The sequence below is a fragment of the Boleophthalmus pectinirostris genome, unplaced genomic scaffold (genome assembly GCF_026225935.1).
Source record: "Boleophthalmus pectinirostris isolate CB_2022bp ecotype Guang Dong unplaced genomic scaffold, ASM2622593v1 HiC_scaffold_12, whole genome shotgun sequence".
Lineage (NCBI taxonomy): Eukaryota > Metazoa > Chordata > Actinopteri > Gobiiformes > Gobiidae > Boleophthalmus > Boleophthalmus pectinirostris.
The window spans coordinates 25603899-25619858 of NW_026571018.1; the positions used below are offsets into that span (position 1 = coordinate 25603899).

The 15960-nt window shown below is 37.9% G+C and overlaps 2 protein-coding genes across 2 annotated transcripts; both read right to left on the reverse strand.

The window, feature by feature from the left end:
* Positions 1-1929: 1929 nt before the first annotated feature.
* On the reverse strand, positions 1930-7155 carry bach1b (BTB and CNC homology 1, basic leucine zipper transcription factor 1 b). Its single transcript, XM_020922867.2, has 5 exons — positions 6951-7155; positions 5979-6230; positions 4363-5514; positions 3419-3625; positions 1930-3345 (listed from the first exon to the last, which is right to left on the reverse strand). Exons 2-5 carry the CDS (start codon positions 6222-6224, stop codon positions 3061-3063), a joined length of 1890 nt encoding a protein of 629 aa, XP_020778526.2. The 5' UTR covers positions 6225-6230; positions 6951-7155; the 3' UTR covers positions 1930-3060.
* A 1433-nt stretch (positions 7156-8588) lies between these two features.
* map3k7cl (map3k7 C-terminal like) lies at positions 8589-15504 on the reverse strand. The gene is made up of 5 exons (XM_020922824.2): positions 15310-15504; positions 14511-14592; positions 11734-11792; positions 11189-11304; positions 8589-9705 (listed from the first exon to the last, which is right to left on the reverse strand). The coding sequence occupies exons 2-5, from the start codon at positions 14584-14586 to the stop codon at positions 9525-9527; spliced, it is 432 nt and encodes a 143-aa protein (XP_020778483.1). The 5' UTR covers positions 14587-14592; positions 15310-15504; the 3' UTR covers positions 8589-9524.
* Between the last annotated feature and the right edge of the window lie 456 nt (positions 15505-15960).

The following is a 15960-nucleotide window of genomic DNA, read 5'->3' on the forward strand; positions in this document are numbered from 1 at the left end:
TGAGACTGGGACAATAGTGGTTTTGAATGGGAAAGAATGGGTTTTCTGTGTTAATACATTAATCCAGATACAATAATTCAAAACTATATAATTAAATCATCTGGAACTGGAGAGTGGGTAACACAACTTTGATATTTATTTGGTATTTATTCATCTGGCCTTTTACTGTTCTGTGTTCTGTCTCTTGTCTGTTATGCATTTTGTATTGTTTTCTGTGCCACCTGCCTAGGGACAACAAGTGGAAATGAGCATTTTTACTATAAACTGATAGATTTACATTGTTATTACAAATGTTTAGTAATATGCACTGTCCCGATTAAATAAATAAATGAAAGAAAAAGTATAATAAAAGTGCACTGTGTAACTTTTCTGACAGAGGGTACGTCTGATGCTTTTGTCTGAAGAGATGTCATTGCTCAAAAGACACTGAATACAATCTGTTTAACATTTTTGTAAACAGGTTGCTCAAAAATATCTGAAAAAACTTATTGCCATCAACATTTCTGACTCAAAGAGCACCTATACGAGTCCACTTATGTCTGTAAACTTTTTTGACCGGTCCTGGCTTTTCTGTGTGAGATAGATAGCAAACCACATTAATTGTATTACTGTTAGTTTGGACCGATGCTTGTGTGTCCCGAGGCTGATCCAGGACTCACAGGTTCTCATTAGGAAGCCACATGACTGCACCACTCACTGTCCAACTCCTCAGGGATTAAATTTGGTTGCCTTCTTTATATCACTAACCAAAACATTTAGCAAACACACATTTAACCATAAAATTTGTACACTTTCATGGATGGATATGATTAGAATTGTGTTTAAGGACAGCTCTATGTTATATGTTGTGGACTGGGATTGAGATTAACATGGGCAAAGAGGGGAAAATAAATATATAGGACATGGATGCTAGTGTGATATCTTGGCAAAGCAAACTTAAAGTGGACCTAGTTACTTGGTGTTAGAGAGGCTGATGTAAATACGGTTGACTAGATGTCTAATATTTATTTTGTGCCTTAGCAAGACACCACTATCACCCTTTCTAGTCACTGTCACATGTGTGGCTGGGTGTGTCAGGAAGGGCATCTGACGGAAACTTGCCAAAATGGGCCCAGTGATTACCCAAAATAAAAAAAAAAAACACAAACTACTGACTAATGCTCATGTTGTTATGGACACTATTATTAAACAAAATTCACTTTACAGTAAATTAATTAGACTTCACTGTAGCAGTAACAGTTTAGTGTAAGATTCAAAAGCCAACATATTGTGCAGTGTTATTTTCCATCTTTGCCAGAGAACCACCCACAGAAACCGCCCACATATCATGGAGCGGAGGTGCAAGAAAAGATATAAGAGAAGACACAACATATACTTAAAGCAAGAAAGATGGTTAGGCCTACCCCACTAATGGTAATATTTGTCATTTAAATAAATATATAAATACATGACATTTGGGAATCTTGTGTAATGTAACCTTTTATAAGCTAATTCAATGTGAAGAATTGTCCAGTTTCTAGGTAACAAAATAAGTCAGAACCTCTGCATTATCACTGCTGCAATGGCGCCATCTGTTGTCCATTTGGTTGAACTGTCACCAATGGTGGTGCTAAACTTTCCCAGACTGGTGACCTTTGTGCAGGGTGTTGGTGGGTTTTGAACTTTTGCCCCATGGACTTTTGGTTCCCACTGCGTTGTGTCAACAGTCATTAGGACTCATTGACCGCTTTGATCCCTGCACTTGGAAACACCAAGGCCATGTCACTTTTTATTCTTTTTAAGAAAATAGCCCCTACCCAAAAGAGGAAGAACATTTATTAGGCCCATACTTCAAGCTCCAACAATAGTCTTGTGTAAACAGTAGTATTTAGAAACTAAATACAACATTGAGAAAGACTTTTCCTGTATGTCAAATGAAATTAGATACAATTTAACCTTAAACTGTTTTATTAAAATCATTTTAATTTGTGATTACATTATATTCATATTTAGAAAAAATATAATACAAAAGTATTTGTATATTACATATCATACAACCCTCACTGTGTCACTAGAGGGCGCTCAGCACCAGGAACACAGAATATTCAAACTCACACTGCCTGTCCAGTTTGTCCTGTGGTTCAAAGATATTGATAGATCCTGAATATTTTATTCACAATACTTAAAATTCCACAGATAGTTAAAGACACATTAGAATACTTTTGTAGTTTGACTAAAGTCAAGTGTCTTGTTCTAGAGCTACATTTTCCTGGAGGGTCTGTGTTCTCTCAAACACAAAGTTGATACACTCATGATCTCAAAAAGTAATGCACTTAAATACTAAGTAAACCCAAGAAACAGAATACCAACACCAGAGGTCTGTTAAGTCATTGTTTGCGAGAGTGAGAAGTGTGGGGGAAGGCTGTGTCAGTGTGGTCAGCTGAAAGGAGTCCACCACAATGACAGTGTGTAATACAGAGAGGCAGACATGAGGGCAGAGACTAAAATCTGGACACTGCTCAATCATGCCCTGTCATTGTTAGTCATGGTTAATCAGTCTGTTTTGACTGTTGATCCATATCCCTGTGGTCAAATGGAATGTACTGTGACAAGATCTCCTACATTACAAGAGTAGTGTACCACTTAAAATAGAAGAGATCACACCCTTGGTAATGGTTACATAATCCCTGAGTTAATACAGTATATTACAAATACAGCCTGCTTGTAAATGACTTAGAAGACACAGTGCAAGAGTCTGCTTATTAAATATTTCACTTCAAAAGGTGACTTTTATAGATCCACACCCACTGTGAAGTATTTTCCAATATACTTCTATTTCTTAAAACATGTGCAGATTAGTGAATTGTGTTCTTATATTGGTGAATGATTCTGAGCTGAATTGTAAAGGTGTTGTGAACTGTCAAATGCAACAAGTTAAATTAAAATGAAAAGAAAGTCAATGTTACATAGTAAATGGTCCGAAAACAACTCGTCACAAGTTGTTTTTATGGCTGCACTTGCCTGTATGTTATGCTATTTAGGTCTACAGTACAATCATTATATGAGGTTATCATTTACCATTTATGTATTGGTCCCTGAGTAGTGACCGTCCACTGCTGTTCCACCAGGGGGCAGCTGTGTAGTCTGATGCAGCTGAGATGATGACAGAAGTGAGTCTATGATGGGGACATAGGAGGCCAGAGGGCATTCAGCAGAAGTGTATTTGGCTAACAGCTGTAGGTGCTCTGGAGGCAGGTCAGCGCCAGCACAAACTCTCTGGAACAATGTGGACACTCTGTGGCACGTATTCAGCCGCAACTTGCACAGTCGATTTTTCTCTTCAATCAGCTTCTCCCTTTCAGTTTTCTGTTGAAACAAACACATATTTTACCAAAATCAAAGGATTAAAATGGCTATGGATGAAAATTGTGTCCCATACCAGTTTGTTGATCTCACACTGTAAGTTGTAAATACAGTCAAGTTTGCGTTTGCGACAGCGCTGGGCCGCAAGTCGGTTTTTGCTTCGTCGTCTCATGTCACGCACCAGTTCCAGCTGTTCTTGTGTTAAGTTCTGTTTATCCAAAAGCTCCTGGAAATCGTTTCTGCTCATCTCAAGCATTTGGTCTACAGGATAAGGCAGCTTCACCTATGAATGTGAAGGAATATTTGTTTAGGTACGTGGCCCTGAAGAGCAAGTCACACACATTTATTTCTGCTCTATGAAATTTATATAAATGTGAAGTGTGAGTAATGTAAGACACAAAGCAAAATGCGTTTGTGCCGTCATTTTCGGGTAAATGTTTTGATCTTGACTCTTAAAAAACTTGGATGTATTTTGGACTCATATACGCTTCAGTCTAATACTGAGACTGTCTCTCCAGCTGCAATCATGCACCAGTATTTTACACTTGACCCAACCAATTCTGATCTAAAGATATAGCCTCTGCTTAAAATAACTATTCATAATAAAATTACTTCCTATAAGTTTTCCAAATATCTGTTATAGGTAGTTGCTCACATAAACTGCAGTCAGCAGTGGTGTTAAATATTAACAGTCAGTGTGACCTTAAAACAGCACGGTTACATTGCATTAGTGCTTCTGTTAATGCCACACTACTTCATAGTTTACCTATTACATGTAACAATATTGTGGACTAAGTGTTGATTTATTAATTTGGCACAGATCATGAGAAGCTCTACACATGCATCCAAACAGTAAAATTTGTTTCTATAATGAGACCAAAAAGAAACACTGGCTGAGCTGTCAAGTTCACCTAAGCTGGACTCTAAACTGCACAGTCAGACAACTTTCACCATGTTAATATTTAACCTCCTACTATAACGAGTCAGCTCTTTGGTTATGTATTTGATACTGTGTCTTACCTCTTTTGCTCTTTCTTGTACATAGACATCACAGTAGCCCTCCACCTCTTCTGTGTCTGAATCTTCACCAGAGTTGAGAGAGGAAAGCCCAGACTGGGATGTCCCCTCACACTCAGAAGACTTGGGTCTAATGTCTAATGTCCAATCACTTGTGCTTTTGTCCATGTCTGGAGGAAATGAGGAGTTAGGCTGAACATTGAACCAATCTAGAGAAGAGTTTGGTGTTTTTGCTTCTTCTAATGTCCACTTTCCATTACAATTTTGAACCACATTTTGTTGCCTATCTCTATCTTGTTTGTCAGTGATTTCCTCATCAGCTTTCACACATCCTCTCTGGGCAAAGTTGTTGTTCACCGCAGCCATGTTATGACCCAATGACCTCATGACTTCTTGGGCCTCTGCAGTGCACTCAGGTGACTCTAACCTGTTTGATACGTCACTACTGCTGCACATACCATCTGCATAGCATGTTGTTCTGATGTTGTCCTGCATTTCAATTTCTTGTGTCTTTTCATTTGTTGTGTCCACTTTATTGGCATCAACATGATGGAAATTCCCTAATCTGACGTCAAACAAGTCTTCAACCTGTCTGGACACTCTTAAGGGGCAACTTCCACTTTCACTGTTGCTAGAACATGGCGAATTGCAGTAGTAGTTTATCACAGGTTTTTGCTGGCTTTTATTTGTCTCTTTACCACAGGCCATCTGGAACTTCCGATATTTGGGGCATTGAACAACATTGTCATTAGCAGGTATTTTGCTTACAGGTGCTGCGGGTGTTACAGGTGACGAAAAGCACACAGCATTCTGAATTTTGATAGTGTCTGACTTGTTACTCTCAAATGCTACTTCCTCTTGTGATGGTGAGTCACCAACAGGTTTTGCTTCTTTGTCATCCAAATACTCACTTGAATCAACAGTGTTTCTGGATAAATCTTTCTTAAATTTATTCTTACAGCATGTCTTTCTCACTACACAGGCCTTGTTGCTGGAGAAGAATTTGGGGAGGAGGAAATCAAAACATGCGCTGTCCAAGTCTTTGAATCCAAGAGTAGTCGCTGTGTTTTGGATGTCTAAAACGTCTTCTTTGCTGAAAAGCAGTTTGGATGTGTAGGCAAATTTCAACAATGGCTCAAAACCAGCAGAAGTTACCTGTAAACAAGACAAACAGAAGAAAATTAAACAGAAAAAATAATAATATGATATGAAGGGATAACTTGTCTCTCTCCTTCCCAAAAAAATGAACTATGGGAATATTGTAAATTTACACTATGTGACTTTTCTGGCCATAATATTGCTATACCTAAAGAATTCCAGAATATGGCATTAAACCTGTCTGTGGAAACCAGGAGGAAACATCAATACGCTAAGCTGCAGGTCAGCCTATAGAAAAATTGTTTCTTTTTGGTGTATTTCTTTAGCAAAAAAAAAAACCCAAAAACAAATCTGCTCTTGAATAAATAAATATAATGCCACACCGTGTAACATGCCAGCCAAGAGCATCTCCATGGAGATAAAACAATGAGTAGAAAGGCTTGGAAGACAAGCCATTCTGAAGTAACTATGGATGAATTATTAACAAACCTATGTTTTGTTTTTGAGGTACACTATCTCACCTCTGAGGGCAGTGTGATGACAGTATTTTGCCCAGCCAGAGAGGAGATTCTTTGGGAGAAGTATTCGCTGCAGGATGCCAGGACAGAGCGGTGGGCCCTGAAACTCTGTCCCTCATTGGTAACCACAGTAACATCACACAGGATGTCCCGCTGTCTCTGCTCCTCCAGAGAGATCAGAACGTGACTGGGGTGCACCGAGGATTCAAATGTAAACACTGACGCCCGGCCCGGGACTGCCATGGCCATCTGGGACTATTAAAAAATAATAGTGAAGTTGATTAGATAAACAATGCCATCAGTTAATAGTACACCTCTTGTAATCACTTTACTTTTACAGCCTTTTAACAACTAGACTAAACCTAAAACACAGCAGTTTTCTAGCAGCAAGACCAAAGAAACATATAAAAAATGGAAATGTTGAATGGTCCAGATTTCATCCACCTGATTGTGGATTTGGGGAGAGAAATAACTCCAAAGTAAAGACTGGAAAACTTTTAACACCAAAGAATCTTGGCAAAAATAAAGGGAAAATAAAGAAAGAATTCTTACTCACTCAACATGAACACTACGCATTGAAACATTGACATTTTAGACATTGTGGATCAAAATTCTTATTTCCTGTGGTTTACTTATTTATTTTTATTTATTTATTTGTTTTGGAAATGACTGCAGTGTGTTTAAATACATTTAAATGACTTACAGTCTTTTTACTATCTTAGGGTGATGTCAGACTATGTAAAAATGTCATACAGTGTGTAAAAACAGGATCTATTTTGCCTCCGAAACATTAAACATTAAACAGTAAATTAATCAGGAAGTACAACACATCGAAGAACGTCAACAGTTCATAAGTAAACAGAAATGTCTTACACCATTGTTGTTTTTTAGCAGTGACTAAATTATAATACAAGTTTTTAATCACTCTGGCCATTACACACACGCAGGTAGACTATTCTTGAAAAAAAATCTTACCTCACAGGTGATTTGTAATATCCAGAATGACCAGGAATCAGGAAGACATTGGTGTTAATCCCACATGGTTATTTCAAAACAGGAATGCAGTCCAGCCAGGCCAATTCCCAGAAAGTGTTATCTCGACTCGAGTACAAACTAAAAGCTGAAGTTAGTCATATGCCCTGTAGGCTATGTGTGAGCGATGAGAGGAGGGGAAAGAGAGGGAGAGACAGAAAGACAGTGAGAGAGAGAGAGGGAGGGAGGGAGGGAGGGAGGGAGTGTTGTGTGGTAGTGTGTTACAACAGCTTTGTGTGTGTACAAACCTAGTGCTGAGTCATGCGGTTCTGCTGATAAAGAATGAGCCAGCAGTTTTGTTTTTCCAGTTGTCTCCGTAACCAATCCTGTCTTTGCATTTGTCTACTGGGATAAAGTTTCCTAGAAAATCTCTTTATAGATTTCCTCAGAAAACAATTGGAGGAGATTAAGTAGATCTGAAATATAAGACTATATTTTATGACAAGATAGGCTTACATGGTTAAATTCAACACAAAACATTTTAGGAATGAGAAGCGAGAAGAAATGTTTTTATGAATCATATGTGCTCTCATTTAGTCTGAGACAAGCCCAGCCCTGTGTGTGGAATCAAAACAGTTCCCACAAGTATAAAACAAGTGTATACTGTTAAAGACAAACACCTCGGATGTTTAAACAAATGTATGTTTAAACAATTGAAAAGGGAAAATGCTTGCATACATACACTACTATATACACAACCAGTCAAAAGTTTGGACACACCTTCTCATTCAATGTTTTATTTATTTTTATTCCCAACTTGTGTGAATGAATTTAATCACAGATAACAATATTAAGCGACTGTATGGTATTTGAGTTGTAATAAATCATAATATATTGTCAAATAAAAAATAATAATTTAGAAATAATAGTATGCCATCATGCTGTTATTCTTTACTTACTGTAACCAGGCTGAACCACAGTGACTGGATATTTGAGCATTGGCAGTGGTACACTTTGACACTTCAACAATGTTTAGTATATCATTTTTGGAGGTGGCATGTCACCTGTATTATTCCATGGAATGTTCAAACCATATTTTGGAACATTCTTCATGAAGACGGATATGTTTTTATGCCATACTGTGGAATATTCTAGCCAAACAAACAGTATCTCCATGGAAACACGTCAGGTTTGTGGAAATGCAAGCCAGCTCAACGTTAGGACACATTTTTCAGTGCAATAAACTCAACCAAACTGAATATGCTTTTATTACTTTTTGAGAAAAAAAGTTACATACTGTGGTTTTAAAATGAAAATGAGCTAGAAAATAAATTAATGACTTCACTTATATTTTAATATATTGTGTTGTATAGTTAAAGATACAAGCAATGCAACTCAATTATTTGATACTGTATTTTATTTTTTGTTGTATGAGGTTGATATAGGAGCAGAATCATCTTTGCAGTGCATATTTGCACTGCAATGATGATTTCACTTAAATAGACTGTTAAAATGAGGAATAAGTTGTTTTCAAGTCTTGTCTCTTGTAAATAGAGGCTCTTTCATAATTTCGGAAATGACTTAATAGTCTCAATGGAAAAAATACAGTACTTCTCTTTTCCAAGTAAATGCTGCCAAAAAATCTCAACAAATTTAGAGAAATGAAACAAAGGAAGCGACACAATCAGCAAAACAAAAATTCACTTTATTAATAGATGCACTGTTTGGGTTTGAGATTAACTTCCCCTTCACTGCCATGTAAAGACACATGACAGAAATGTACAACTCTTGTAAAACAACCATCCTTCTTCTTTTTGATGTTCCTCATGAAAACTTTGAATTCTCTTTTTATAAAACAAAAGTCCAGCGCCAAAGCAGTGCGCAGCAGTGTTAGGATTGAACATTTGGACCACATCATACACTGACAGTATAAGTTTAATCTCCACAGGACCTGAATATCACAGTAGCTGATAAAGTTATGTCAACATAACGCTTACACACTTACAGAAAAACAAAAACAGTACGAGTTCCACTGTTGGAATAACAAAGATTCATACTTACTTTATGGGGATGACATTGGATACTTGGGAACATGTTTACATTTATCCTGTAGGAATAAGCATTGCTTTAAATTTAAAAAAAAAAATGTCAAGAGGATTTTTTTTTTTTTAAATGTTATTATGTAATTTACTTTTGGCTCTTTCAATACTTTTAAACAATGAATGATGATACTAAGTTAAACCAGTTTTTTTTGTGTCAAACCAGTCCTTGGGCTAAAGATAGAACACATCTTCTTGGATTAAAAATGTAATAAAAAACGATGGGTATATGATCTGAGTCACATACAGCAGAAACATACAGACTAGAGTCATGGCCTGACCCAAGAATGCACATGGGATACTCCCCCATAACCACCAACTCTAACTTTAAATATGAACATGTACACTATGTTTTCTTGTATGATGAGCCCAAACGAGGGTGGTAAAGAGGTGTCTGAGTAGCTTATTCACAGAGAAGAGAGTGGCTTTTCAGCACATCACGATATCTGAAGGTGTCAGGTCCTGCGGAGGTCAGAGGTCACGACGAGTCCCGCCTTATCCGATTGGTCATGCAGAGCATCTCCAGCTGCTGGGCGCGCTCAGTGTGGACTGTCACAAGGGTGCGGTTTTCTTCCACAAGACGCCGAAACTCCTCCTCCAACCGGGCGATCTCCATAGCAACCTGCTCATCCTCCACCAGCTCTGCCAGGAGCTTACGCCTACAGCGACAAGAGAAGGGTCTGACAAACTCTAGTACACTACACAATGACCAATAGAAGTGTGCCCATTAGATTATTAACCATTAACCTAGTCCATTGATTTCAGTTAGACAAATGACTGCAATACATATTAAAACAACTTTGATTTGTAATATGAATTAGTTTAAGGGTCTCTGGTCAACCTGTCAGCAGCAGTGTGTGACTACAGGCCCTGCAACCAACCAGATCTTGAGATAGGATCTTAGCCAGAGGATTGTTGGCCTACTGCATTGGGTTCATACTATGAATTCCAAAATGCTCACTTAATTCAAGTCCCTCCAAATATCCAGTTTTCAGCATAATCTCATACAATTTGTAATTGTGAATACATCTTTAAATAGAAAGGTGTATACACGTTAGCGTGACAATCTAAAAAAAGCAACAGTGATCATCAGCCAGTGCACTTTAGATGGTGTGAAAGGGGAAAGTGAACACATAATGAAATATGATTGGCTAAATGACACCTGGGACTGTTTGAATGTCAGGGTTGTATTACTGGGAAGTGCCCATTCACAAAGCAGCGGAATACACAGAGGGGTAAAATACAAGCTTCTCTTCAACAATGACATGACAGCAGAACAATTGGAGGGTTTGAGGTAAACAGATTAAGAAAGGGGAATTTCTCATGTAGATACAGTAATTCTAAAGTATGCCAGTATGTACTTGATAAGAATAGCATAGACTAATCCTTTGTTTGTATAGGAGTTTCCATATATGGATACAGATCCTTGAAAACAACATTGGCTTTGAGCCATAATGCACACATTATGGATGGCGAGCGTATACAATACAGATGAATGACACCACTGTTGATGTTACAAGAACAGATTACTTCTTTTTAAACCTCTTCATTCTTTAAATAATTTAGCCTATGCACTTGTTTATTGGTTTATATAGTTAACATAAAATCAGTTTTATCAGTTTACAGGCTACATTAGATTTGTGAAGCCCCTGATCAATTGTAATATTATTCTTTCTCTGTAGAAACTTCTACTGGCTGTATTAAACCACAATGAATTAACAGAGTTTAGCAGTTGAGATTGTATTACATCAGTGAGTGTACTTAGCCAGATTGATTTATTGCTTAGGCCTGAGTATAAATAAAGTGATAGAGATGTACTGGTGTGTGAGAGCCAGAGCCTGCAACAGTAAATGTGTTGTATATTTATCTGTTGTGCAAATGACCAGTTTAGTCATATTTAGTTTCAAATAATAAATGCACAATGAAGATAAAAAGAGAGCTTATACAGTATTATACTTAAGACTATTCTGATTGAAATAAACATAAACAGTGCCACCTAGAGGTCATTTTGGAAAATGTGAAATTTTTGAGCCATGTCGTAAACCAACAACAAGATATCTATATCTTAAACTAATAGGCTATTAATGCTAGTGCTGCTATTACCGATGCTACATGCATATGTTCTATTTTTAAAAGGCTTACTTGCGGTCTTCAAGGACAGATATTTCATGTTTGACTTGATGAAACTCTTTGGCCATTCTGCAGTGCTCCCTGTACACCTGAACGCTCTCCCTTAGAGAAACACAAGGGGGCACTGGCTGCAATAGAAACAAAAGCAATAAAATTATTCTGACAACACAGGATGGGGGTATGGCAGATCTAAATGTAATAATGGTAGAGATTATAATTCACGGAGTATAACTACTGTAGGGCTTGAAGGCCCAAGGATATAACTCAACTCAGAAGCAGGAGCACTAACTGCTCCATTTCATTATCTCAAACTGACAAGAATAATGCTTAGCTATATAAAAACAAAACAAGGTTATATTGGAGGAATGTAATAAAGAAACAAAACTGACTACTGTCAGCCGACATGCTAAATGTTTTTTTATCTTAATTTTTTTACTCTTACATTTTGTATCACTGGTTTTGTTTTTCTGCTATGTACATAATCATAGTTTAAAGTAGTCCTTCAGTAAAATATGTGTTTCCTTTCCTCCTAATTTTGTAATAGAGCACATATTTACCTGCAAGCGCCGTTCAAGATCAGGGAAATTGTTTTGGAGGTCATCGTCATCTTTTACATCTACAAAATAAAACCAAAAAGTCTGTTAGTTTTTAACCATTATAGAGATGCAGATAAGTGGCAACAGAGTATGGAGGATACTTGTAAATGCCACCTTAGTGGTCTGTATTTATGAGTGCATTAGCCTGGGAGCAGTCACCACTATAAAGCATTTGCTATTATTAAATGCTCTCTGTTTAAGTGCATCTAGAGACTACTCCACAGACAGGTGTTTAATGCCTTTCTCTGCCTCATAAAATGTCCCAAAGTGTGGAAATGAAATGTCCCCTATCTGGCAACATGGTAAAACTAGTGTGTATGGCAACCAAAACAGACATGTTTCTAACTCTTTCCACGACACTTACTGCTAATGTCACTACACATAAAGTACTGCTTTAAACTTACTTCTACTGTTACAATTGCTGTTTCTTACTGACTAAATATCCCTCAGTCTTTGAGCAAAATTATATTTCTGACAAATACAGTGAGCATTTTAGGAAAATAAGCAAATTAATTAAAACCAAGGAGTATGCTCCTTACATTTGTGTGTATGCAGAGGACAGTGGACAGAGCAGATGTATGGTCAAACACAAACAGGCACTCCCCCTGTCCCACCAGAAATGTCCCTATGTCCCACCCCCAGCCCCCTCCTGTCCTAAGTTTGTGGAACACATGTGGAGAATCCTGGGGTGATGCAACCTTCTAAAAGCAGAGTATTAGAGGAGCGGCCCTGGGCCATGGGGCCAATTATGAAGAGGATAAATACAGTTCTCATGCTCGGCTCGGGACAGTGACCGTGGGGGGTGCAGTATGTCTGGCATGAAGTCACCAAGGGCTGACGGATCATCCTCCAACAGGACAGGGCTGTCCACAAGACTGAAGAGTGCAAAATATAGACCACAGAGCTCAAGTGGGGGAAAGATTAAGGCTGTTTTCCCATAATATGCTTTAATAATATCTTTTGTCAATATGTTCACAAAAGACATGCATTCCCAAAGAGACCAGACAGACTAAGGACTTCAAAATGTGTTCTCTGCATTTGACCCACCCTTCATCTTGTGATGTTTTACATTTTCTTTTGGTTCTTTTGGTTTAAAGCTAAAATGCCTCTCTGTGATCTGAATCTTACTACCTAAAGCATAACCATCATCATTCATCATTCATTAATCACCAATCATTAACCAGTGCTAGTGCAGCCTCTGTAGTTCAGTGAGTGAATTCTGGAGGTTCTGAGCTTTCAAATGAGGCATGGTCTGTCCATATAATGAGAATGAAAAAACTTTTGTTACTAAAAACTAAAAAACTAAAAACTATTGTTCTCAGTATGCAGGTTAAGGCACTAGCAACCCAGGCTTTTTCAAACCAGGAAGAGTGCAAGTTATATACCTTATCTTTAAGTATTTTTTTTTTTACATTTAATATGCTTTATTTCATAAATGTATATGTTAAAAGTATGTTTATTATGGCACATCATAACAATATATATATATATATATAAATATATGCTGTGTGCTTAGGAAATTCCATTTTGCTTTCTGCCTTTCGCGTCCTAGGAGAAATCCCAAGGTCTGTGCAATGGGCGGGGCCAGACTGAAGTGTTAACTGCTCATAAATATAGGCCCCTGTTCTAAAGCTAAGCAGTGAATCAGTCGACAGGACACTGTCAGTATTAGAGGAAACCTGACTCTGCTGTTGCATCTGCAGCTGCTGCCCCAGGAGCTGGCCCCATGCACTAAAACATCCTGACAGACAGACAGCTCTGCACACCTACACTGTACATAAGAGGGAGAGAGAGGGAGGGGGCAGGGTCACCCAGGTGAAGGCGAAGTCATCGGCGCATGCTTTAGGGAAAGACAAATATCACCACAGCGTTCACAATCATTCATGTTTAATTCTTGGTACAGCTGGGGGAGCGTGCATGTGTGGTTTGTTTTTAATATGCTGTGCTCCTACAGAAATAGAGGGAGCACCTGTTTCGACGGCAGTGAAGAAGAATGAATGCAGTTAAAGTGATAGGGTGTGAGGGGCGGGGCCGATTGTGCAGGCTCTGTTTTGGTGGGAACTATGTCCAGTATGTGCTCCATGCATTCAGCACGCTCAGTGAGAGTAGAGTCCACCACTGTTTCCTTGAGTTCAACTGTCATCACGACCACATGTTTAATGGCTCAGTAAAGCCACATATCAAATTAAAAGTACAGTACACTGAAAACAAAGTGCACTTAAGCCATACGATTGTGAAATAACAATGTAGTGACAAGAATATCTGACCAATCAAACAGAGAAGAGTTTTTTAACGCCAAAGACAGAATACTCCAGTACAGGACGCAGATACAGTTCTCTGAATCACAATTACTGCTTCAAGACTTGTTTAGAACAATGACTTGGACTCATGTCAATCTCAGCTTTGTACATAGGCCAATTTAGATATGATTAAAACATAAAATTTTTTATCTAAACAGTGGCTTATAATTGTAACTAGATTTATGATGTTATTCAGTGGTACGTGAAGCCAAGAGGTTGAAATATGAATTTTATAAACTAATAAAAATTACATGGTCAGACTTTTCTTATTTAGTCTTATAAAATTATTTCTAAAAACTACAATATACCAAAAAGATGAAGGAGACTGTGTAAGGTATATGCTAAATCCCAAATGCATTTGGCCAACAAGGACTGGATTAGTTTTAATTGAAAATAAGAATTGTTTATGTCAGATACTGTGTATCAGTGAAAATGTACCTGTTGTTTGGCTAAGGCTGAAGGCAATTCTAACTTCAGATTTATCTGGGGACACTCTTCTGGTTGAGGTGATCATTTATTCCTGTGGGAGACAACAGATCACTTAGCAATGTTTATGTATACAGAACTGATTTTAATATATTTATGTATAGCTTCAGTCAAGTGCAATGTCTGTGTGAGTAAGATTTTTCTACCTGCATCTTTTTTTGTTCTACTTGACTTTTAACATGCATTTTTTTCACCGCTTTTGACTAATTGGTTGCAAAGAAATGCACTTACAAAAAGGTCAGTCCCTTGTTCAGCACAACTAAGAATGTACTTATCCTAAAAATCATACGACGGAATCACAGCTGCTCAAGTTTGAGCACCTGCACAAACACACACACAGCCCTCACACGGCGCGTTTAGAGTAGCTGCAGCGCAAGGATTAAATAATTAGGGGGCTTTGACAGCGGGGCTGGAGAAGTGAAGATACAAGCTTTTTATATCAGCCTATTTGCCTCCAATAACCCCACTAATGTGTGTGCACCCAGAACACGTCTAGACCTTTATTAAGAGTTCAGAAAATGAAATGTTTGTGTTTACAAGACCAAAAAGGGAAGACAGGCCTAATGTTGTGGAGATCTGGTGATTCAATTCAAAATATTGTGATTTATGACAAATACATAGTTTTTCAATACTTTTTCGTGCTTTTTTGCATTCAGCATAACATCTAAAACAATACTCAATGTTGTAACATGTTTAGTTGGCATTATTTACGAACTGAAAAACGATAGAATACATAGGATCTAATTCTTACCTGAAAACAAACACACACGGTCCAGAAAACCCCGTGCAAAAACAAACTCCTGTCTTTAGTCTTATCTCTTCCCTAAAGATTCCTGCAAAAACAGGTCAAAAAATAAACCCTATAAAAAATTAAGACACAGAGAGGTTTTAATTGTTTTGCTTAAGGCATCCAGTGTTGACTTCTCATGTTATCGAGACTCTGTGCGCACAGTGAAGCATGAGGTACAGTGAGAGGGCGGAAGAACGGCACGCTGATCTCTCCCCCCTTTGGCCAGCCCCCAGCCCAATTAAAAGTGTCACATGACATGACTAAAGCCCACAAAAATGCCAATAACTTTAGTGTGATAATGCTCATACTGGGAGGTTGCAATAGTTTTGCAGTGAGACAGTCTGGATGCATTTTGTCTTGCCTGACCAGCCAGTCCCTTCTATTCTGTTTTATCAGAGCACGTGGACTGGACAGGTAATATTTTGTCTATAATGGGATAAGGTATTTTATTGTCAACAAAAAGAGCAATCAGAATAGAAAATGAAACACAGCTGAGGCAAAATAACTCTACTTCATTTCATTTTCTAGACAATAGTAAAATACATATAAAATAACGGCAGCTTTGGCTAACTAGCATAGGCATATAGCCTATTTTGGCAAAACATATTACCC

Bases quoted from the DNA above. Each gene is read 5' to 3' on its own strand.
- bach1b (XM_020922867.2), bottom strand. From the start codon at position 6,224: ATGGCCATGGCAGTCCCGGGCCGGGCGTCAGTGTTTACATTTGAATCC. The intron at 5,515-5,978 runs GTGAGATAGTGT...TCTTGTTTACAG, and splicing joins TCATCACACTGCCCTCAGAG to GTAACTTCTGCTGGTTTTGA. The intron at 3,626-4,362 runs GTAAGACACAGT...TCACATTCATAG, and splicing joins TACAAGAAAGAGCAAAAGAG to GTGAAGCTGCCTTATCCTGT.
- map3k7cl (XM_020922824.2), bottom strand. From the start codon at position 14,586: ATGATCACCTCAACCAGAAGAGTGTCCCCAGATAAATCTGAAGTTAGA. The intron at 11,305-11,733 runs GTAAATATGTGC...TTTCTATTGCAG, and splicing joins ATCTTGAACGGCGCTTGCAG to CCAGTGCCCCCTTGTGTTTC. The intron at 9,706-11,188 runs GTAAGCCTTTTA...TTGTCGCTGTAG, and splicing joins TCTGTCCTTGAAGACCGCAA to GCGTAAGCTCCTGGCAGAGC.